The 25,874-nt window shown below is 38.2% G+C and overlaps 1 protein-coding gene across 5 annotated transcripts in view; it reads left to right on the forward strand.

The window, feature by feature from the left end:
- The window catches only part of PRDM16 (PR/SET domain 16), a 454,451-nt gene that overhangs the window by 238,195 nt on the left and 190,382 nt on the right, over positions 1-25,874 (forward strand). For all 5 annotated transcript variants that reach the window (XM_043499846.1, XM_043499847.1, XM_038376894.2 and 2 more), the window contains one exon: positions 481-531. In XM_043499846.1, coding sequence (XP_043355781.1) covers positions 481-531 — 51 coding nt within the window. The remainder of the gene's footprint in view (positions 1-480; positions 532-25,874) is intronic.

The raw sequence follows: 25,874 nt of genomic DNA on the forward strand, positions 1-25,874 counted from the left end.
TTGTTGTTTTGTTATATTTATTATTGTAGATTTTAATATCATTGTTTATATTAAATGTAACATATTATTTAAAAACAGGATTGAGAACCTCACAGCTAGCTAAAAATCACTAAACCCTTGGCACTAGTCAAATATGCCCCCAAGAAGTGGAATTTATGCTAATATTACCCTGCTTAGTTATTGACTTCAGTAGGATTTAAGCATTTGCTTAAGTGCTTTGCTGAATTGGGGCCTGAAGCAGCAGTCTTAACCATTTACCAATTTTAGACTAATTTAATTCTATGAGAAACATCCCAGAATAAAGTGACTGCTCAAGTCCAGTGTAGTGTATTTTCATAGTAGTAGTACTGATGTAAGTATTGTATCTAACTTTGAAAACGTCTACACAAGTTTGCTGCATTTAAGGACTCTGGCCTTTATACCTAATAATGTTCTTTTTTCATTGCAAATTGACTTATTTTTGTTTTTATTATTTTACAGCAAGTCCTGACTGATCCTGAGGTGGCATCCCAAGAAGGCTGTATAAAAAAGGTAGGAAAAGATTTAATTTTATCCAAGTTATGTTCATTACTTGGCTTTGTAAGTATCTTGACAGTTTTCCATTTTCATTTGAATACAAATGTGTAATAAATGTGTGAATCAAAAAACATGAAAAAGGGTTTCAGAGCTTGGTTTTCCATTTCTATGAGCTTAGGTTTGTACCCCTAGTTTTATTTGGGGGTACTTTTATGTGTGATTTGTGGATCCAGTATATATGTAAAAGGAATCCTTGTTACGGTATAGCCTAGGCAATAGCTGTTCAAACCTGGAAACCCCATTTTCCAGTGAAATGATATTTGTCCTTACTTCTAAGTAGAAGTCAGTTCACCATATGATGTTTATTTGAAATCAAAGGGACCTGGTATGCATGAATAAAAGAACAGAATTTAACTAGTCTTATGTATTACCAAGCTTTTCCTCAGTTTGTGACATCTTAAATTATATTTCGAGAGAAAATCTGGTTTCAAGTGTATTTTAGCTGTATTATAATTTTTATAAATGTGTATACTGTAACTGTTTGACAACCCCATAAAGTATGTGTCAGTAGCCTGTCTAGTATTTTGGTCAGGATTATTTTAAATAACAGAAAAATAACATTCTTTCCACTGGTATCTTTGGTTAACGGTATTATAAGGTAAAGCATAGCAAGTCACATTTGATTATAGCCTACCTAGATGCCCATAAGAGGGGGTAGCTTATCCTTGTTTGAGTCATGAGTTGCCTTTAATTCCTTTCACGTTATTGTCTTATTAGAAATAGACACACATGAGATTCAAAAGTGTCAAATTTTTAAGTTGGAAAACTGCAACAACTGCCATTTTATTCACCCATTTAGGCCATCTTAAATACCATTTCTTAGCTCTGAAAGTTAAAAGAAAACACTTGTGTAGTTCTGCCAAACATAGTGAAATCTAATACTTGTCAGGCTCTGGAGTTAGTTTGAGAACAGATATTTAGACACATCTATGTCCAGTATGGACCATTCTATTCTCACCAGGTTGAGCAAAATAAGCTTTTATTTTGGAAGCTAAAGTTTCCTCTGTGAAATGTCTTTTGACCATCCATTGACCTTGCAAGAGGACCTGTAGCAATAGTGCTGAACTTTTTACCTTGTTGGTCTCCATAACTAATTTCATGTTTGTCTGTGCCTCAGTGGGATCCTTTTGTCTGAGCAGACATGGTGACCAGGTGACAAGTTCTTATTATCATAACCCACTTATCACAAAGATGGAAGTAAATTCTCCATGGCCCAGGGACTGCTCAGCTATTTCTATCTGGTAGTCTTTAATTACAATATCACAAATCCACATTCAACCTAAAAAGAAGAAGGCTTTGAACAATGGAAGAGTAGGAGGAGACATTAAACAGATATCTTCAGATGTAAAAAAAAATTGCATCTTCAAAATTCTCTTACTTCAAATGTAACACTGGACAATTATGATATTTGACAGAGGGACTGCCACTGTGACTTTTTCTTCTAAATGCATTGTAGAGAAGCACTAGTGGGAGTTTATGAGGTGATAAATTTACTGAAGGATGGGCAGTAGGGTTTTACAGCCAGGGTAAAAAAGGTCAAAGCAGTAAGGTAAAGAGTTCAAGTTTAAACTTAATGGCTTTTGAAAGGACCATTGCTGGACAGTTTTTCAGCAAGGAGGGGGGAAAAAGAATGAATGAAAAATAATCCTGAATGATTTTTGCAGCATCAGGACAAGGCTGTGTGGGTTAATTTTGTATAAGAGTAATCGTTGCTTTATCTACATTTCACTATGACAGTGCAAGAAGCCACTGGAGGAACATTTCAGTTCCCAAACTTGTTGAATCATTAAATTGCCATACCCAATGGGATACACAATTTTCTGAGATTTGATTTCCATTTAATCGTCTTCCTTTGGAGGCATGCTGGAGGACAGGAATGTGGCTTACTCCCCATCCAGCCACCAAGACAGATGTGAATGTAGTGGGTGGGCCAGTCCAGGCTGGAAACAAGGGAAGTCAGAACCAAGCAGTGGTACCATTGTTTGGAAATGAGTCAGTTGGGTGGCTGTTGCATCAAAGGTTTTGAAGGGGGCAATAGCAGGGAACATAAATGGGGAGTGAGAGAAAGAAGTGGAGGAGAGGGAAGACCTGAAAAAAGGGAAAGCTTGGAGGGAAGACTGACAGAATTGAAGTATAGTTGGAGACACGTGAAGTTTGTTTAGTTTAAACCCTCAACATCATTTTTCCTGGTTAAATTACCAACTGAAGGAAATGTTCTACTTTCTGCTCGTCCTTTTCCATTAATAAACTGTTAGTGAAATGCTCAAGAACTTTACTTAGAGGACACTACTCTATAGTATAATAAATAAAGGCTTTCATTTAGCTTGGGGTAAAATAGAAATTAACACAGACTGTTTTTTTTAAGGATCAACTAACTTTTTCACAATATGTTATGGCCTCCACATGTCTGGGTTCTGTAGCTGCTAGAAGTAGAAGTGTCATACTAATACTAGAAGGCTGATTTTTGTGATGGTACTGGCCTCACAGGAAGCAGGAAGTCCCAGGAATCTAGTAAGAGGACCTTTCCCCATGAGGTTTCCAGCCCAGTTTTGTGAAATCTATAGATTCATATAGTTCACAGAATAATTCAAACTTCTAAGCATGTGCATCCCAGCCAAAGTGAACTGCCAAACATTTTTGTATATTTGCATATTGTTAGCTTTGATTGCATTGTGCCAATACATGGTTTGGATTATTTTTTCTGGAGGTTGAAGTATTTGCTTAAAGAGAATCAGGTAAAGTTCACATTTCTTTAGTGCACTGCATATATGCCGTCAGATAGGTGCATGCGCACACACATTTTTATGTGCATAGATATAGATATTTTCACAGATTCTCATACACATTTTCAAGAACATCTTCCCTGATTAAATCTGCTGCCCTCTATTTTATTTTTCTTAAAGGGCAGCTCATATGCTTTTTGTCTGCATTTTCCAAGCTTTCCCACTGCAGATAATACATCTAAAACCAGCTTTATATCATTATCATTTTGATTTAACTTTGAGCGGGAGATGAAAGATAATACTCCTTGTCCAGATAGGAAATGATGCCAATGTCCATTGCATGATGCTTTTATTTCTGATGGGTAATGCTACTTGTATTTAACTTTGCTCTAAAAGTCACTTTGGATGAACATTTGAGAATCATGCTGAGAGAGGCTCCGGGTATAGGGCTCCCAACCAACCTCTTCTGGATGGACTGTTTTTCTAACTGTGGTGACAAGAGACCTCAGGGACTTCTCTCTTCAGTAGACTCTCTATTTAGTCTCTGTTTACTTAGAGGGAATAGCCTAAGGGGCTACTGGAGAGAAAACATCTGTGGGAGATAATCTATAGAGTTATCTATCTATCACTCTTGTCGAGCCTGTTTCCCTTGAGAGCAAGCTGAGAGACTTGTAATAAAAAGGCATCGCTGAAGAGGCTTTAGGGACAAATAAAGAGACATGTTAAGGGCCAGCTGAAAATGGATAGAAGACATTATTAAAGCTCAATAGCCATCTTATCAAAATCCAATAGGATAGACATTTGGCAAAAGGTTTAAAATTTATTCTTTGACTTTCTGGAGAGCTTGAATTTATCCATTAACAAGACAGTACTACACAGAGAGAGGGAGATACCATCAGCTTTAAAAGAGTTAGATTCAGTCTGGTATTTCTATATATATATAGATAGATAGATATAGATATATAAAAAATAAAAACCCACCATTTCTTTTGTTCTTTTTTGTCTCACTTTATTTTATATTGCAAAATGTAAGAAGCTGTTAATACAGTACAGATGGAAAGAAAATATAATCTGAAAGTAACCCTTTTTTCCAAAGTAAGTAACTGATAGTCTTGAACATTGTTTAGAGAAAAGTCAAACGGTCTTAGCTTTGGAAGCCTTGACCATCTAGAAAGTGTAATATGGCACAAAGTATGCTATGTAAGTGGAAAGTTGTTGGTAGTGGGCTTTTTTAATTAAAAATTAACTTAGTTTCATTGCTGCAAATGTGAACCAGGATAGACCTATAAATCTCTCTAGGTTTATTATTGTGTACAAAATGCTACAGGTCACAAAAACCATCTGATACTTCAGAAACACATTGTTCAAACTGGATGATTGATTGATAATTATGATAATTTGTGAAATGATTATTTGGGTATTATAACCATAGCTTGTCCCACTGGGTTGTTGTGAAGACATTTTCTATAGCCTGGGCCATCAGAAATGGCCTCTGGTAACGAGGGATATGGAAAGGTCTCGTCAGTCTCTCCCAGCGGGATCTCTAGGGCTGATGAATGATGACCCAGAGGAGTAAGAAATCAGACTTCAATAAGCAGTCAGGAAGGTAGTTAGGGAAGAGCAGGGAAACTGTTAACTGTCTTTTGTGGAGCAATTACTAGCTAGGCCATACAGCCTGAGGCCTAAGCAGGGTCTATCATAATATTAGATACTCACTGAGAGAGTGACTTAAAGATTTTAACTTGAACTGTTTAATGTTCATGGATTCACAGCATTTCACATTAGTCTACTGTACTGCACAGAACACTTTATCACCACATTATTTATTTATTTATTTATTTACACAAACACACAGAGAAAGTGAAGAGTGGATTCCCTGAAACTGTCAAAAAATTCCCAAATTGTAGTGACAATTGTTTGACATTTATAGTTCCATTAATTGAGCCACTAACTGCATATGTTTAGGATAAGTGTGATCTGTTAGAAAGGTCCTTGCAGTGGTTATGGAAAGGGTGCAGAATAAATGTAATTATTTCTAAATTGTGATACTGTCGGTCTCTGTGTTTATATTTAGCTAGTGTTTTTATTTCTATCTATTCATAAAAAGCATTAACCCAGCAATAGTTCAAAGCCAATTCTATGAGGTGCCTGAAACCAGACCTTGATGATGTTTCACAAAACTATATCGGAGTGAATAGCAATAACCAGTGGTCATATCTAAAATCCAATTTCAACATGATCTCTGCCTTAGAGGTGCTGTTTCTTAAGAACTTTAATTTGCTCATTTTATAGGTTATATCTTTATGAAATAGAAGTATGTTTAGCTGCCACAAACAGAGGCAGCTTTGAGTTGATTTTTATAATCTTTTCTTGAATAGACTTGCGTCATTCCAATAAGCCATGGACAAAGGAGGGAACAGTTGTCTGAGTGTCTTTTTTACAACATTTCTCTCTTTCCATTGTTAGAGGGCTGCTAATAAAAGAACCAGGAGTCCATTAATTCAGTGAATGAACATATAGTAAAGTCAGTTCCCTCTTGAGAACAATAATGTTGAGGTCAGCTTAGGTTTCCATGGAAACTAAGTACTAAGAAGTTTGCATCCTTGATTTTGCTGAAATCAAGCATATAAAGTAAAAATGGTGTAAAGCAGCCACAGAAAAGTCAGAAAACCAAGTGTTGGTCAAATACCTTTGTACTACTAATGCTGTAGATTTAATTTCTCTGATTCAATTGTGTGATTAGTGCTGTAACTGGGGGAAGGGGGCAAAAAGGGGGGAGGGTGAGTCAGAGAGAGAGAGAGAGAAATATTTCTGTGAAGAGGCTTTTTTATTTTGGTAGTTAAATATATAAATCAGGTCAGGTTAAGAAGACCCACCATTGTTAATATTTCTCTGTTCATATCTCCATCTCCAGCATGCTCAAGTGAACTCTAACCCCATGCAATGCAAGAACATGTGAACTCCGCACCTTTGCAACAGTTTCAATTTTCAATATTGTCAGTACTGTGGATGATAAGGGTGATTGATGGTAAATTACCACAGCCTCGGCTTGTGTGTTAATGCAAAGCATAGACAGGGTGAAGACTTCCTTATTTCATTATAAATGTGACTTTTTTGGTAAATTACGTTGATTTTTTTCACCATCCACTCTAGTGGAGTCTCCATTAAATCAGCACAGCCACCAGAATGCAATGAAGCTAATTAATTCTTTTCACACTAATTTATAGCCCACTGTTATATTTTCATGTCTAAGTGAACAATGTATCTCAGGGGAAAGTGCCTAAACTGTATTTCTGAGTTATTTATACCCATTGTTCTAAGTGATACACATCTGTATTACAATGATATCTGTTAAGATAAAAATGTGTATTTACTTCAGAGGTTGACAGCTATGGGAGGTCACCTTGCCTACCTGGATTTTCAGCTTTCCTCAAACATAAATGCTCTGACTTTGAGGAAACCTGAGTTCAGTAGCAGAAATGGGTATTTAATATTTTTGTGGTGGGGTGAAAGAGAGGTGGCCCATATGTCAAAATCAAAAACCAGATTGGTATGAATCTATGTCCCTTTATATCTCTGCCCTGAAAGTTTGAGGAGGGGAGTGGTCAGATAAATTATTCCAATCTTAGTTCATCTCTATTGGCTACTTAGTTTGAAAAAACAACAACACTACAACCAGTGTAACAGTCCTTTGCCAGCACTGGTGCAGGCACATCTCACTAAGGCAAAAATGATGACAACTAAAGCTGGCCAAGCTATTAATTACAGCCCTTTTTTGATTAGTGTGTGATTTCTTCTGGCCTATTAGTAAGTATTCACAGAATACTTTGATCAAATAATTTTCAGCCTTTGGGTTATTCACAAAATGTTTGCATTGATTATTTTTTCATATCAGTTCATGCTTGTGTGGTTGACCAACTAAATCACCTGGTATTGTTTCTGCTCCCTCATTGGATTATTGAAGCTTTTTAAAGAGGAGGGGAATGAATAACACTTTCTGATGTGACTTTTCAATAGAATAATTATTTATAGGACTCTCAAACAATTTTATGAATACCTGGCAGCTGCCTAAATAATATCACTATGCATGGCATAGTGAGGGAACTCAGTACTTTTGCTGGTGAAATTATTCAGAAATCTATATTTGTTATTTAACCATTTCTTATCCATGTTACATTCACCTGTATGAGTCCATTTCTGGATGTCCTTGTCAAAAGAACCAAAGAGAATGCCATCTGTGAAATCCAAAACACTTCCTCCGCTTATGCATTTGTTCATTTAAATCAAGATGTGTTTTTAATTGTTTGAATACACTTGAAAGTATGCTGTCTGTCATAAGGGAATTAGCTGCAAAATAAAATAAAAGTCTGGAGTTTATGTACTGCCTCCAAGATGATTACTTGTGAAATAATATTCTGGATGATTAGGAGGTATTACAGCCTCCAGTTAGTTTAAAAATGCCAGAATGCCCTAGAGATCCCCATGAATCTGCTGCCAGCCGGCCCCCGTCAGAGCTGAAGGCAGCACTGTCTGGAGCCCAAAATCAACTTCAGGAAGGTCATGTGAAAGAAAATCCTCAGTCATCAGGAAGTCCTTGGCCTCATGGCCTTTCTGACATTTTCTGACAAACCTTAAATCACCAAAGCAGACAAAACATCACAAATTTCAGAACGATAGCCTCTGGGACTTCAAAACTGTACATTAACTTAAAGGTAAAAAAAACCCAAAAAACAAAACTAACCCAACCACCCCTGCCCCCAACCCACCCTGTAATTCCTTTCTGCACACAGAGGGTAGATGTGGCAGTATTAGATCTAAATTCAGAGCCTTAGATGAGATGGATTGGGAAAACCAAGAAGACTGTAACTAATATTCTAATCTAGGAAAGAGATGTGTGTGTGTGTGTGTGTGTGTGTGTGTGTGTGTATGTTGCCACCAATTATTTAGATGCTCTCTGTCTTTCTCTCTCTCTCTCTCTCTCTATATATATATATTAGTGCTGTAAGAATAGATTACACTGAGTAGGACAGATTTCTTTGCAGAATTGTTTGGACGCAGGATTTATTGTATATATTACGTACATTATAGAAGCCAGATGGTGGTAGTAATAAAATCTGTAATCTTCAGGTGCCTGCACTATTCAGTTAATTAAAATGTGCAGCACTATTAGAGTGAAGAATATGTATAAGCTAGGAGGCCTATTAGACCTCTCCTGCTAAAAAGCCTAGACAATAATAGGGGGGAGAAGGGGGACACAAGGGGAGAGGGGAAGAAAGAGAGAGAGACTGGAGAAGCGTGAATTAGCACTTGGCAGCATTGCACAAACATAAACGAAACAAGACCTAAAGTGTCATAGTAATGATCTAGATACTGATGGCCTATGCTTTTCCAAGACACTTAAACCTAGGAGGAAAAAAATGTTCCTTTTAGGGTTTTTTGGGGACAGAAATGTGTGTAGGAGGGACAGAATAACCAATACATCACTTGAGTCCTGTGCCTAGTTCAGAAAACAATATGTTTTGATGTTGCCTCTCAGACAACTGCTTTCTTTTGACATGGAGAGCCTCTGCCTATAAAACGTGTGCTGAAATAATCTGATTTATTTTGCACAAGACTTTTGCTCTTTGTGCAACCAGACATGGCAGCTGCATGCACAAATGGTCACAGACAAAAACTTGCAAGCACAAAGCTAGAGGCTGATTTAAGGCAAATGAAAAATTTGGCCCTATATCTAAATGAATATTAATTGTAATTCAAAATGACTATTTCTTTTCATTCCATTTTATGAACTCCTTGATTTCCAGAACCATGATACAGATGAACAGAAATAGAAGGCTGTCCAATTTCTATAAAGCATAGGATGTTAAGTAGAGCTGGGCCAAATATGGAATTCCTGAATTTCAAAATTTAATTTCAGGCTGAACTGGGATGAAAAGTGGAAACAGAATATTTTGTAAAACATCAAAATGAAACATTTCAATAACTTACTGTCAAAATATTTGACAACATTCATACATTCCCACCAAACCTCTTGATTTTGTAGAATCAGCATTTTCCAATGGAAAAAAATGTCAGAAAAGATTCAAGCGTCACTCATCATAAGCTTTATTTTGACTCTCTAAGAATAATATTTAGCATTTACATTGTATTTTTAACGTTCAGAGTACTTTGCAAACATTTTCTAATTAACTAAGTGTTCAGAGACTACACTAATACAGAGTTACAAATGGTTCTGCTCAGCCTTCTGCTGCATTTCTTCCTCCTTCTCTAAGAAAAGAGAAATCAGCACTTAGTATGGGAACAGCCAGGGCTCTGTTGAGAAGCAACTGAGATTTTAGCAAATATTGTTCATTCCCATTTGAGTCTGGAGTTCCCAAGAATGATAGAGAAAAGAACTAGAGAATCTGGAATAAAATCCTATAATCCAGTGGCTCTCAATCTTTCCAGAATACTGTACCCCTTTCAGGAGTCTGAAATATGTAAATTAGCTTTGTGGGGCCCCCTGTGGCATGGGGCCCGGGGCAATTGCCCTGCTTGCCATCCTTTAATATTGGCCCTGCTCCCCCCTGGGTTGAGAAACACTGATCTAGATAAGTTGATGTATCCCTGGTTGAGAACCACTGCTATAATCTATAATCTGCTATTGTGGCTTTCCAAGAGATCTATGAGCTATATATGTGAACAACAAGGTAGGATTCAGACATGTACTTTAATGGTTTTTCTCTCTGTCAGAGCACTTGATAGCTGAATAACCCAGACCAGCCAGGAGTTGAGAGATTACAAATAATGGGGTACTTCAAATGTGAGATGTCCCACACTAAGCTTAATGGCTACACGCACAACTTTAACACTTCAGATCCTCTAGAACCTTACACAGTTCCACACAGCTCTGTATATACAGAGACAGGGACAAAAGGTCACGTGATAACTTTCAGAGTTTTAATATATCACCAGTAAAGGTGCAGTGAAGCTTCAGACTGTCCTCAGATAATCAGAAGCATTCTAAGGTACATTAATCTCTATCACCTTGGCTTTGTTTTTAGCTTTCTTGTATTAACTGCACCTTCTTCCTAGCAGTGTACCACACTACCCTAAAGATAAGATAGTGGAAAAAATAGAATGTGAACTTCATCCTTCCGCCTTCAGTTATGAATTGTATAATTTATGCTGAAATTTTTCTCTTACATAGATGTTACTCATTGAAAATTCCCTGATTAGACTGGGGCAACTTGAGTCAGGGAGAGTGAGTGTTATCAATCTTCTTCATGTACATTTTCTGCTGTTGCAGAATTTTTCTATCCACCAGAGTGCTGTTGTCCACCAGGGCTATCTGAAGAGGCTTGAATTCTGGTTGCACTTGACAAACTTAGATCCATTTGCACATTATAGGACCATCACTTAACAGATGCAGGAAGGACATTTTCAAAAATAGAAGCGTAAAGTCCAGCTCCTAAATATTTATTTAGACACCTAATTGGCCTAATTTGCCAAAGTGCAGAAAACCCTGTTTTGCGTTCAGAAGTACAGAATACCTATTGACGTCAGTAGTGCTCTACACTTTTGAAACTCTCAGACCATTTACTAAAGTACCTAAATGTGAACTTAGAATCCTAACTGTAGACACAAATTTTTAACAAATCTTGGCCCTATGTATCTTGCAAAAGCAAGAAAAATCCCTGTGCATAAATCAGAGTTATATGTCATTTAAAATGGCTAGTATGAATGACCACAAGAAGTGAAGAAGAAAGGCAGTGAGGGTATGCTACCGTCACTGCTGATTTTTTGATGTTCATGACTCATTCTACATATTAAACCAATTCATACCTTCTGTGAAGTACAAGCATATAATCCTGAGAGAAGCTCTTGGGTGGGAGAGGAAGGGAAGGAAAGAGATGTTAATTTTTGTACCTCTAGACTTTACTGTGATATACTTAGTGCAAAAGACGGTAGAGTAGATACTGAGAATATTTGTGGTGAAAGGAAGCTTCCCATGCTCCAGGACCAGCTCTCCAGCTTCTGCTCAATTTTATTTAGACAAGTGCTCCCCCCCCCCGCCCGTTACCGGAATTAGGAAATCTTGGTCCATTTTGAGGCAACACTGCTCTCATACTGACTTAGTTGACTGCAGCATATTTCATTTAAATCAATGAATGCTGGCCTGAAATAGAGGGATGTTAGCCTGTTACTGAACAGTTTTCCTTGTTGTTAATTACTACTTTGGAGACAGGTACTCACGTCCCCTGTTAGAATAATTTCAGAGTGTTATTTCATAGCCTGTTTCCTCAGGCCTAGAGGAATTAAATGGAAATCCTGAATTACTGGACACTGTTTCTGAATTTCCAATAGACAATTTCTTGGTTCAGAACCCAGCCAACAAGATCCAGGAGAAAAAATTAATTCCACTCCACTTCTATTATAGGCAGATTGGAGTGGAAATTCCAGAATCAAACATAGATGTTAGTGCACCAAAATCGACTTCATGGTTCTTTAGTTATAGTATGAGACCTGTTTCCTTGAATATTTAACGTCAAAATTAATCAATGGAATAACTTTGTACAATGTTTTTCTGCAATTATTTGTATTTGTCTGAAAGAACTAAAGCTTGTCTTCCATTGGTCATTCTCTTGCATGACTGATTTTTTTTATATTGAAACCTTTAGTGAATTTTCTTCCTTTCTCATAGTTATAGCCAGGAATGACGGAGAACTTCTTGGTTTTATTTCTGGGTCTGCTATTTTGACTTACAGTATTACACTGGACATGTCGCATAAGATATCCTATGAATCAGTTTACACATCTTTCAAATATGAACAACACTTGCCTGCTTCATGGGAACATTGCGAGGATAAGTCCTTAAATATTGGGAGGAGTTAAAATATGATGATGACCAGGAGTGTATAAATGTTTACACTAATAAAACACTACCTGTTTTCTGGGAAGTTCAGCTGTACTTTTGCTTGTCCCCATCTCTACTAATAATTATTATTATTATGACAATTTTCATTAGCTAATATTCTTAATGTAAGTGATCGATTTCTTCTTAGCCAGTTAGTAAGATTTTTTTTCCAGAATGTAGTATTGATAAATAAGTCATAAAAGCACGATTTATAATTTTATGCTGGAACCATGCCTGTGTTAATCCTGAGTGCCGGTGAAGGCTTCAAGCATCCTCCATATGAATGTTTGTGTTTTTGTGACTCAAAATCATTGCACAAAAAGAGCCCAGTCAAATATCCATGACCATGAAAGCCGTGTATCTGGAGATGATTAAAGGCCCCTTTCTGTTCATGTATACCACATGATACAGAGGTTGGAGAAAAAGTCATTGATAACCGTCAGACATTTTGGAGTCTGTTTGGTTTGGATACATACTCTCAAGTTCAGCTGCTTCTCTAAAACGTATCTGAACCCTCTGGGTCTGCAATGCTTAGGGGGGAATTTTGTGCATAACAGCATTTTTTAAAGTGAGATTTTTAGTGATCCCTTATTCTAACTGGGCTGGAAATATCTAGAAAATGGGCTTTCTTGCCTTCAGCTGTTCTGTTTCTCTGCTTCTGACCTCACACAGTGTATTGAAGTGTTAGCAGCTCATGAAAATAAATAATCATGAGAAAAATAAGGAAACACTTTTTTTTTCAATTCTCAAAAATGGTTCAGAGTTGGGTGTGGTTTTAGTAGAAGGAAAAGTGTTTGTTCTTCTTTTATCCAAACTGGTGGTTCTGTTCCAAGGCAGAACTACAAAAATTGATACAATTTGACATGAATGGCCGATTTCTAAAGAAGAACAGAGACCACTGCATGTCCAAAGTGATATTGGCAGAAATCTTGTGAAAAAACTTGCACAGCTCCTTGATTGTATTTTGCTTAGCACCTTATAAAAGGGATCAATCCAATAGATAGTAAATGTAATGAATAATAAATTCACTCACAAATGATTGGGGGAAACTGTATAACTAAACAGTTCTCAATCATTACTATTTTTGGTTGTTCTTGTAGTTATTCATTATTTTTTAAATCTATCAGAACTTGTTTGCTTTGGGTCTAGTATTTCTCATTGTGTTTCAATGTGCATCCTTCAGGAAAACAGCATATGCATGATTTACAGTGAAGGGAAGAAGAAGAGGTGTCAACAAACTCTGCAATTTCTCCATATCAGTGAAGGTCTTTCCTTTTTAGATGGAAAATAAATTAAGAAATTAAATTCCAAATAAAATAAAAATAAAAACAGGAGGATCAGTGAAATGTTACATATAAAATAGGGAAAAAGCCAGAACCTTTGCCCCTAACTACAGCCAAATAGACCATACCCCTCTCTGTGTTTGAACAGCCTTGATTTATCTTTGATAGCAACCTTTCTTCTCCCAGCTTGTTTTATCATCGTAGAATAACTTCTCTGAATTCACCCTCTGTACACAATGCTCTCCCTGCTCATGCTAACACAGAACATCAAATATTTGTTTTCTTTTTTCTTTAAATGTCCACCTTTATGAAGTAAGCGCTTCTTCTAAAAAACAAAAAAGGCCTCTAAGCATCATGATTCATGAATGATAATTTCAGCACCATTGAGATGGCAATGGCAAGTAACTCCTATTTAAGAGAAACCTGAAATACCAAATATTTAAAATAAAATATTTGGGCCTGATCCTGCTTCATTAGAAAATTTCCATGAGAGCAGTAAAACACCTTTTGTAGCTAAATACCTGAATCCCAAATTCATATACTGTGTTATGTAAGCTTGGTAAAATCTTCATAATGTTTCTATAATAGTTTATTATCATTGAAGTCCTCAATGTCTAATGGGTCAACCTGTGGAACTTCTTGCCAGAGGATGTTGTGAAGGCCAAGACTATAAAAGGGTTCAAAAAAGAACTATACAAATTCATGGAGGATCGGTCCATCAATGGCTATTAGCCAGGATGGGCAGGGATGGTGTCCCTAGCCTCTGTTTGTCAGAAGCTGGAAATGAGCGACAGGGGATGGATCATTTGATGATTACCTGTTCTGTTCATTCCCTCTAGGGCACCTGTCATTGGCCACTGTCTGAAGACAGGATACTGGGCTAGATGGACCTTTGGTCTGACCCAGTATGGCCATTCTTGTGTTCTTATGTTGGTTAGGTAGCCTGTTTGAAAAGAGTTGGTAATCTCAGACCAGTTCCTAGTGGTCAGTTGCCTTCACAAAAAATTATCATCATAGAGGCACAATTTATACCTCTTTCTTTGGAAGCAGCATCAAAGAAACCAACAAGCAAATGGTTCATGGAGTGTGAACCTTCTTCGGGTCAGGATTGAGGCATGGTAAAGTAGGTGTGAGTGGAAAAGAGTCAGGGCATTAATCTGTTTTATTATTGTTATTTCTATAATGAATGGAGGTAAATTCTGTGCTCCATATAAATCCTGTGCTACGCGTTCTCTGATTTTCAGTATTCCTTATCATGTCAGTCAATTGTCTTTTTCCATTTTAAAGTAGATTTAGTGCTCATGAAAGGTGGAAAATTCAGAGGAATTCAGTTTTCAGAGCCTTGAAAGTTATCTCCAGAACAGGTACAGCATGGACAGCAGCAGTGCAAGCTTCAAACCTCCTTCCTCCCCCTCCCACCACACACACCTGCTCAACAGAAAATGAGAGAGGATGGGGGAAAACAAAGATGTAAAAATATCCTTAAACGATACCTATGAACCAGTCCTCTGAATGAATCTGTAATGTATATAAAACAGACAATGACAAGTTAATATGAAATAACTAATATCTTAAAGGATAGCAAATTAATCTTGGAATGGTGTGATTTTTTTAAAAAAGAAGATTTAGTATGTCAAAATATTTCTCTGTTTCAGCCATTGAAGTTATTTGTCCTTGTGGCTGACATTACTCAGTTTCTATGTATCATTGCAATGGGTGGAAACATCTTTTAACTGCCAGACACCACTTACCGATAAGCCAGCCAATTAATAATGTTGATTTGAAAAGCCCAAGAATAGGTGAGAAAGCAAAGTCCTTTGGTAAGTCATATTTGCACAGTATTAAGAGTCCCTTTTTACCTGATCTAGTAAACATGGTATTAGGAACTATGTGCTATTGAAAAGCTGAGAGACTATAGTGATATGTATAACTGATAATTGCCACTCCCAACCATTCAGCACCCACTTACCATGCCTTTTGTACATACATACTTTTGAAACAGACAAGCTATGGCATATGTATTCCTCCTTCCTAAATACTGATGGACTGAAGTTTGTGATACATTGACCTGCTTTATCAAAGGAGTAAACAGAGAAGAAGAATCAGCATTTCCCTCAAAGCTGGTTGCCTACAAGTTGTAGACTTTAACTTAGGTCTGAAGATACAAACAGCAGCCAGCTATTTGCTCAGCTGATGCTACAGTCTCCTCCTCTTTGCAATGCCCATGTATTCAAAGGACAAGATGAATACTCCCTCTGGTGAAAAGGAAAAGTGGTCTAAATCTATATGTGATGGTAGAAGCCGCTCAATGAGTCAATTTATAACCAATTCTACACAACCACTGCTTGTTATTGATGGTCAAAGCCTCTAACGTGAACCAGGTCATGATGTAGCACTAGGGATACTTTTGCAGGATATAGGATAATCAGAGTCATTGTCAAAATCAAGGAGGGTTTGAACAGAGAGATAGGAGTAAACTGACTGCAGAATTTAGACTAACATCTGTATTTATACAAATCAACATATACTTAAAGTGGTATAGAGACAGACATGTAATTAAGGACCTTCATTTTAGTTTTTTTTTATTTAGTTTAAAATTTACTGAGAATTTATCAGTGCTTATTCCAAATTCCTTTTTTAAAAAGGTGAAAACTGGTTTAAAAAGCACAGCAAAGAGCCAGGGATTAAGGATGCAGCGGGCAGGTGGGTGAGGATGCCTGCTATCCATGATGTAGCAGTTGAGAAGGCTTCAGCCTGTCACCATAGTAGACTGACAGTCTCAGCTGCCAGCACCCTGCCTGATTTACCCAGTGGAAGTTACCTTCCTGTGTGCAGGCGCACTCCACTGTCCAGTGGGTACTCTGGGGGGGGGGGACCGAGCAGCCATTTCTCCTCCCAAAGTGGGGAGCTGGGTTTGGGGAGTTTCAGCACTTTGAAAACTTTGGGTGAAAACTAGTAAAACTCAAATTATGTTTTTTTAAAAACCTGGGAAATTTGGGGGAAATATCTATAAAAACCCAAACTGAAGTGCCTTGCATATAATACAGGGGCCATTAGATTAAATGTTATTTATCTTGCTGCATTGGAGCTTCTCTATGTAAATTCTTACATAGTAGCATGAGAATGTCTTGTACTTTGCAGGACCAAATATAATAGATATTAACACTAACAGGAAGGTATTATTGATAGCGCTGGGTCAGAAACAGTTTTTCCATCCCGTGAATATTATTTGAGATTTCAGAAATTTTTCCTGTTTCACATTGGAATGGAACCAAAACCTTTAAACATTTTTGCTAGTACACTTGCTAGCTTGTACACTCACCTGGGATGTTCCTGATATGGTGCAGGGCTTGAACCCAGGTCTCCCATGTCCCAGGAGCATACCCTCACCTCCTGACTGTGGGATAGTCTGGGGATGGGACTCCATCACTCTCTCCTTGTGGAGCAGTTCTACATTGTATAAATACTTAGCTATTTATTGGGCCAGAGAGAGAGAGAGTGATTCTAGAGCCTGGTGATTTAAGAACCATTTTGATGAAAAATTCTCAACCACCTCTCTTATAGGTTTGTGTTCAGTTTTCTTGTGCCATCCCGTTAGGACTTATGTTGTACTTGGTGGAAGAGTATAGATCTCACCTTTCTGCAACACTTCACAGTTGTATCCATTTTGCTTTGAGAAAGCATCAGGCTGTAGCAACAGTGTCCTTGCTTTGATGGACAGCTTCAAAAAACAGGTGACTCTCAAAGGATTTTTCCCAATAAAATATGTTGAATTTGTAACATGGCAGCTTTCAGAAGCTCCCTAAAACTTGAGCCTAATTGATCAGACAGGAAAAAGGAGCAACTTTAAATATCTGGGTTTTGTGTGATGGATCACTGACCATACTGTGTGCGTATGCATGTGTGTGTATATATAGAGACAGAGATATTAAGATCAAAAGCAGTTCTTTATACAGAGATGGCATATGAGTGCCAAACTGTGCTGCTGTCTTCAGCAATTTAACTTTATCAGCAGCTGCCTAAGTTCAGATGGATGGCATTAGAGTTGATGATCTGTGTTTCTGGCCAGGGAGTGGACTTCAAATGCTTTTGCGATCCGTTTTAATGAGGGTAAGTGTACAGTGAACTATTGGACTCTTACAGTCTGTGCTCTCGATGTGTCTGCACAGAGTGAAGAGAAATGTTGACTGAAACCAAACAACAGTGATATTTTTGTTCTGGTGGATTTAATGTTGTGACTCAGTTTTATCGGCCTCGACAGTGTACACTGCCACTGTTCAACGAAAACACTATTGGCGGGAATACAGAAAGTGTAAGTAGGCTGCCACACTTCCCTCTAGAAACAACTTGTTAACTTGTATGAAAGTCCACAATTACAGCTTGATTGGTGAATTACTCTCTTGAGCAGTAATATTGATGTTAATGGAACTGCTCACATGAATAGGCGCTCACTGGTGTGAGCTTGGGTTGAATAAACCAGCTCTTAATCATCATAAATGCATATTGTATATATACATGCCCCCCTCACCCCCAAAATGCTGTGCTTTAGAGGAAAAGAAATGCCCTTCATATTTCAGCTGATAATGAAAAGTTAATAAAATTGGGATTTTGTGCAATGCAGGACCTCTGACATCTTAATCTTTATTAAAGAGACTTAAACTACCAAGGAACTGCTGGTGCTGACTGGCACAGCCAGACTCAAGAAACACCAGGAGAGACTGGTCAAATGAACTGTTAAACAACTCTTCCTAATCCATCAAGGAGAAACAATAAGTGCTGGAAACATCTATTTACCATGCATCAATCACGCTTACCTAAGCAATTTCTAATTAATTATACTTCTGTTATATACTCCCAGAAATGACTGGTCTGAATGAAACATTTGCTTTATTAAACAAAAAAAATATGTTTGTTGACTTATCAAATATTGTTCTACACTCTGAAAAGAGCCCTGGAAAAAAATACTAGTTTTCCTATTTTTGTGTTAAAATCTTACCTGGAACTCAAATAGCACATTTTCCGTTTGTAAAGTACTCACAAATGTGAACTATGTTTTTCCATTTTTTAGATGCTAGAGATTATGTTGTGCTCAGTACTGCTAAAACAACAGAAAGTGAAACTGTGACCGGATTAACAAAATGCAAGACTCCATTAGACATACTGGAGACTGGCATTTCTGAAAAAAACAATAATAGTTCTTTTGTAAAATAAAAGCCGCTCCCTGCTTGTTTTTGCTGGTTGCTTTCATCCAAAGTGATACAAACAGATTGCAAACATACAGATGCGGGTTTCTTTAATAAACTATGATTGTCCTTACCATAGACTAAGACCATACCATCCTGTTTTTCAGTTCATGGCCTTGGAGATTTAAAAGTTGTATTAATATTTTTCCTGACCAATGTAATTTTTGCATTGATAAATTGAGCTTCATTGATATACCTTTATCTGTGCTTTACGCAGCTATACGAATATAACATGTTTTTTCCAGTGACCCTTGATGATACAACATGGCGGGGATATAAATGTATATATTTAACAAACCCATCATTGTGTGGGATTTTTAATGTCGTTTGCTAATCCACTGAGGGAAAGGGGAGGGACAGAGCCTTTGTCAGTATTCAAGCAATTAGGATAATTAAAAAAGAAAGCTTATTGGGTAAACATGCTCTTAGATTGTGACCTCTTAATTAATGGACCACAGGGAGAAATTACAGCAGTGGCAAGATAATTAACACATGCATTTAAAAAGAACTGTTAGACAAGGGTATTATAGGATAGTAAGACACAGATTTAAATCACCGAAGGGCTATGGAGGTGAACAAACACAGTTGAACGAGGGACAAGATTTGTATGTGTGAGTGCCCCAGCACACAAGAGGGAACAGATGAGGTTAACTTTGTTATCACATGTAGGCGTCTCTTTTAGAAACCCTTCCCCTTCAGAAATTTATTTCAAAAGCACACATTGCTGGGGTTTTTTGTATTGTCTCCAACCAAAATAACTCTTTGCAACTGAATCTGTTGCCTTTTCAAACCACATTAATCGTTACTAGTAAAAGCACCAGGACATTTCTTGCCATCATCGATAAAAGGTTCGGCTTGCCCAGGAGTATCAGAGATGTGCCTTGTGGCAGAATTATTCTGGGTTTGGTTTTTAACACATCCTAAGAAACTAAACGTGCAATCAAAGCTGTCTTATGTCTTCCTGCAGAGTTTCTTTTTTTGTTTTTGTTGCTCTTATCTGCATAATTGATTGAATTAAAAAATTTAAATGGATTAGAGGAGCTAATAACAGTACTGATCAAAATGGAATCTGTAGAATTAGAATCCACATATTCATATTTAAACACACACTTTTTTCTAAGGACAGAGACCAAATCATCTGTCATCTTTTAACCTTTCAAACTCTTAAGAAACCTTCAGATTAGTTAAAGATGCCATACATACACATGTACTTTTTCTTCTTTCCCCAGACTTCTATTTTCTGAAAATAATGGGACAGATTTTCAAAAGAGCCTCCTAAATTGTATTAGCAAATTTCTCATGCACTTGTTTGTGCATGTGCAAATTTACATTTGCATATAGTCAGATAAAGTGTCTCATTGGATCCAAACTAACACAAGACTCCCGATACGATACTGCACCTGGGACTCCTAGTAGAAGAGACTCTTCAAATGCCATAGGATATTAATTTTGCAGTTGTTTGTGGCAATCAGACGTCTAAGAGCGAGATACTGGAAAGGAACAGAGCATGAGCTCCTGGTACAGTACAATATGAGAGGTGCTGGTAGTACAAAAATCAGCACCAATGAACCCAATAAAAGAACATTGGCCCCTCCCAAGAATAGCCCTGGCCAGGGGACCTCAGTGGTGGAAAATCCATCATTGGTGGACAGGGATTATAGCAGCACAAAATATCCATAATCCCCACTCCAACATTGTGAGAAGAGGGCTCACCTGCAAAATTTCATGATGTTGGCTGGGAGAGAACATGGCCAAGATGCCCATGAGTTGATCCACAACAGGCCAATGGTATGGCTTCTATGAACTTCCACTAACATCTTACATTTGACCTCCCCCAGGGAGAGAGAGGTATTACAAACATCATTAGCTAGCTGTGGGGGCGTTCCCATGTTTAGCACAGCCATCCTCTGTATGTGAACATGCAACTCACACCAGAAATGATGGGATATGTATTAAGGCATCGAGAGGATTTGTAAAATAAGGTTATCTTGTGTGGCTTTTAGGAGGCCCTGAGTTACTACTGGTGGACTTGTCAAGTTCTCCATCGAACGTTATGGGGTGTGAGGAAACAAGGTGAGGAGAAAATCCATCTTTTCCACTTCTAAATTTTTTGTCTTGAACCTTTGTTCTGACATTGTACGTTATTTTAAGAGGAGGGGAGAGAATAGTTAGTGTTTACCAGAGCCATCACGAGAGAGCACCTTTTTCATCTGGCCTTCCTCTCCTCAGTCATTAGTCATATTCCATGTATTGCCTCTTTGAGAGGGAGCCCTGTGCCTCGTCTTAGAAGGTCAGAGTCAGGAAGTGCCTAAAGAGTGCATGTCTGGAGCTGGCCATCAGAGTGCACAGCCTATGTAGAGCTATCTCTCCATCACACATGAGACATGCCTAAAGACCAGTTAGCCCATGAAAGATAAGGGATAGGATTTGGACATGGTTATGCTGGCTGTGTGTATGGTGCCTGAAGCCCGACAGACTGTGACAAAGCAGTGCACGAGGAGCTCACCAACTGCTAAATCTGTAGCCCTATTTGTTTGGGGTATTTCCCCCCAAAAAACATAATATACAAAGGAAGAAAAGCTTAAAATGCAACTCTTGATATGAATGGACTTAACCAGTTTGTGCCAGAGCATATCAACCTCCACATCTGTCTCTCTCTCTCTCTCTCTCTCTCTCTTGCGCGCACACAAAATATACCCAAAGGGGGTGGCTATGTACAGTTCATTGCAAAATGATTTGCATTAATTCCCACTGTTCACAGTACCATAGGGAATAAAGAAGTGCTCTGCCAGTCCCATATTTCTTGCATCTGATGGAGCACGTATCCCAAATCCCACAGACTTCTTGACAAGTCTTAGTATTGCTTCTTTTGTCTGTGTATGTGTGTCACACATTCAAGACAATACTCACCCTAACTTGAACATTAAAGATCTATGTAGAGAAAAAATACATGTAATAACTCTGATTCTTTGATTAGTGACTTAGGCCCCACATTTTTAACTAATTGAGTACATTAAATAATATGTCCTTAAGAGACTGACTAATACAAGACACTTTTCAAAACTTCTTTAATAAAAATTCTATTTGGGATTTGACCATAATGGCTATTCTTGCTTGCCAAAACATGACTTCTTAGCAGGTGACTTTCATCAAGTACATCTGAAATAGTACCTAAATGAATTAGCAATAAAATGGACTTAGGCCTAGCAGTAGGAGCCTCCATTAATCTTGGGTTAATCACTAAAGAGATGCCATTCACTTTTCTTAAGAAGTCACATTTTTCTCCCCTTGCTGGCGACCAGATTTCATAAAGTAACATATTTCTAATGAAAGGGCTCTGCTTGAATTAAAACCCTGAAGGTTTATGCAGATTTTAGTTTTGATTACTGCTGGCATGGGCTCTTAGCAGACTCCAGAAGGTAGGTCCGCAGTGAAAGAGTCCCAGCATGCAGTTCATAATATTCTTTGAAATAAAATAGTGCACTTGTACTTAGTGCTTTAATCAGCTCTGACTTTTGATAGTCAAACAATAGCTAATTACAGTAACACCTGCCTTCTAAGTCATGTCATGTAGGTTATTGCCAACAAGAGACCTTGTATCTTAGCTGCATGATTATTATAGAGTCTAAAACCTATCTGTACAAAAAACTAGAACTGACACTCTGCAAGTTTGGTAGCCATTATACCGGCTTTATTTTCTGATGCATTTTTTAGCTTTTCTATTTGCAGTTTTCTGCATCTGAAGCAAAAAGAATGAGTGTTTGTGAGCACACTGGGAATTGACCTTCAGCAAAAAATATATATTTGCATTTGTCACTCTTACTATTGTATAAAGTATCCAGAAATATTTCTGAATATATAGATTTCTAAACATATTTGGAAATGACTGACAATTTATTATGTATAACAAAGTAAAAATACATTCAGAATCCAGCATTCTTGGTATGATCTAAAATGGGCCATCAAATGGCATGTATCCACAGGGTTGAATTTTATTTCACTGTCTTAAACATAATAGTATTTTGGGGGGGGGAGAAGGGGAATTGGAGAAAACTGAGTCAACATTTGTAACCCTTACCCAAACTTGGAGGAATTGCATAAAATAGATTCCATATCCAAACATCTGATTTTGAATCAACCAGTAAGGTTTTCAAAAACAAATCCACCACATTTTTCCCTTCTCGACTTTTGACTGACATGTACAATCAGATGAGTTCCTCTCTAAATGCTAGCTGCTGTGGAAACCATAAATTATTGTCTCATTGATTTTGCTAGCAAATAAGTCTTTGTTTTTACAAACCCAATCAAGTGAGTAACATCATTTGTTGGCTACAGGCTCAACAGACCCTGTAACAACTTTCCAAGAATTAACAATACAGATATGTGTAATGATAACATGATGGATGCTCCCTCCTCTGGGCACAAAGAGATAATGGGCTACATTCTGCTCTCTGTTGTTACATTGTGTAAATGACAGAAATATGAGGCTCAGGGAAGGTAAAAGGGGAATTCTGATAATAATTGTGTTCAAAGAGATCCTATCATTAAAAACCCAACAAAAATAATCAACCCAATAGAGTGACATGTAGATCTTGTGGTGTAACATGCCTGTGTGTCCATGCTTTACATGGCTAAGCCCTTAAAATTACAAATTGGATTCATTAAAACTGATCATCTGCAACTTGACTATTTAGCTCTTGTAAATGTAATGAAATATATATGAATTTAGAAAGCAGCAACTACCTTTAAAGAGGTGTGTTGCAGCACAGTTCATCTTAAATACCTTGAAAATGTATATAAAATATTATCAAAAAGAAAAGGAGTACTCGTGGCACCTTAGAGACTAACAAATTTATTTGAGCATAAACTTTCATGAGCTACAGCTCACTTCATCGGATGTATTCAGTGGAAAATATAGTGGGGAGATTTATATACACACACAGAGAACATGAAACAATGGGTTTTATCATACACACTGTAAGGAGAGTGATCACTCAAGATGAGCTATTACCAGCAGGAAGGGTGGGGGGAAGGAGAAAACCTTTTATGGTGATAATCAAGGTGGGCCATTTCCGGCAGTTAACAAGAATGTCTGAGGAACAGTGGGGGGTGGGGGAGAAATAACATGGGGAAATAGTTTTACTTTGTGTAATGACCCATCCGCTCCCAGTCTCTATTCAAGCCTAAGTTAATTGTATCCAGTTTGCAAATTAATTCCAATTCAGCAGTCTCTCGTTGGAGTCTCTTTTTGAAGTTTTTTTGTTGAAGGATAGCCACTCTCAGGTCTGTAATCGAGTGACCGGAGAGACTGAAGTGTTCTCCGACTAGTTTTTGAATGTTATAATTCTTGACATCTGATTTGTGTCCATTTATTCTTTTACATAGAGACTGTCCAGTTTGACCAATGTACATGGCAGAGGGGCATTGCTGGCACATGATGGCATATATCACATTGGTAGATGCGCAGGTGAATGAGCCTCTGATAGTGTGGCTGATGTGAGATCTCAATGCCTGAGATGATGGGCACCCTGACAGCAGGATTGTCTGGCTATGTAGACTCCCTCCGCAGGCCCTACGCTACCAGCACTCCCAGCTATCTTCGAGACACCACTGACTTCCTGAGGAAACTACAATCCATCGGTGATCTTCCTAAAAACACCATCCTGGCCACTATGGATGTAGAAGCCTCTACACCAACATTCCACACAAAGATGGACTACAAGCCGTCAGGAACAGTAACCCCAATAATGTCACGGCTAACCTGGTGGCTGAACTTTGTGACTTTGTCCTCACCCATAACTATTTCACATTTGGGGACAATGTATACCTTCAAATCAGGGGCACTATGGGTACCCGCATGGCCCCACAGTATGCCAACATTTTTATGGCTGAATTAGAACAACGCTTCCTCAGCTCTCGTCCCCTAATGCCCCTACTCTACTTGCACTACATTGACGACATCTTCATCATCAGGACCCATGGAAAAGAAGCCCTTGAGGAATTCCGCCATGATTTCAACAATTTCCATCCCACCATCAACCTCAGCCTGGACCAGTCCACACAAAAGATCCACTTCCTGGACACTATGGTGCTAATAAGCAATGGTCACATAAACACCATCCTATATCGGAAACCTACTGACCGCTATTCCTACCTACATGCCTCTAGCTTTCATCCAGATCACCCCACACGATCCATTGTCTACAGCCAAGCTCTACGATATAACCGCATTTGCTCCAACCCCTCAGACAGAGACAAACACCTATAAGATCTCTATCATGCATTCTTACAACTACAATACCCACCTGCTGAAGTGAAGAAACAGATTGACAGAGCCAGAAGAGTACCCAGAAGTCACCTACTACAGGACAGGCCCAACAAAGAACATAACAGAACGCCACTAGCCATCACCTTCAGCCCCCAACTAAAACCTCTCCAACGCATCATCAGGGATCTACAACCTATCCTGAAGGACGACCCATCACTCTCACAGATCTTGGGAGACAGGCCAGTCCTTGCTTACAGACAGCTCCCCAACCTGAAGCAAATACTCACCAGCAACCACACCACAGAACAGAACCACTAACCCAGGAACGTATCCTTGCAACAAAGCCTGTTGCCAACTCTGTCCACATATCTATTCAGGGGACACCATCATAGGGCCTAATCACATCAGCCACACTATTGGAAGCTCGTTCACCTGCGCATCTACCAATGTGATATATGCCATCATGTGCCAGCAATGCCCCTCTGCCATGTACATTGGTCAAACTGGACAGTCTCTACGTAAAAGAATAAATGGACACAAATCAGAAATCAAGAATTATAACACTCAAAAACCAATTGGAGAACACTTCAATCTCTCCGGTCACTCGATTACAGACCTGAGGGTGGCTATCCTTCAACAAAAAAACTTCAAAAAGAGACTCCAATGAGAGATTGCTGAATTGGAATTAATTTGCAAACTGGAAACAATTAACTTAGGCTTGAATAGAGACTAGGAGGGGATGGGTCATTTCTCAAAGTAAAACTATTTCCCCATGTTATTTCTCCCCCTACCCCACCCCCTACTGTTCCTCAGACGTTCTTGTTAACTGCTGGAAATGGCCCACCTTGATTATCACTATAAAAGGTTTTCCTCCTTCCGCCTCCC

The sequence above is a fragment of the Dermochelys coriacea genome, chromosome 18, assembly GCF_009764565.3.
Source record: "Dermochelys coriacea isolate rDerCor1 chromosome 18, rDerCor1.pri.v4, whole genome shotgun sequence".
Taxonomy (NCBI): domain Eukaryota; kingdom Metazoa; phylum Chordata; order Testudines; family Dermochelyidae; genus Dermochelys; species Dermochelys coriacea.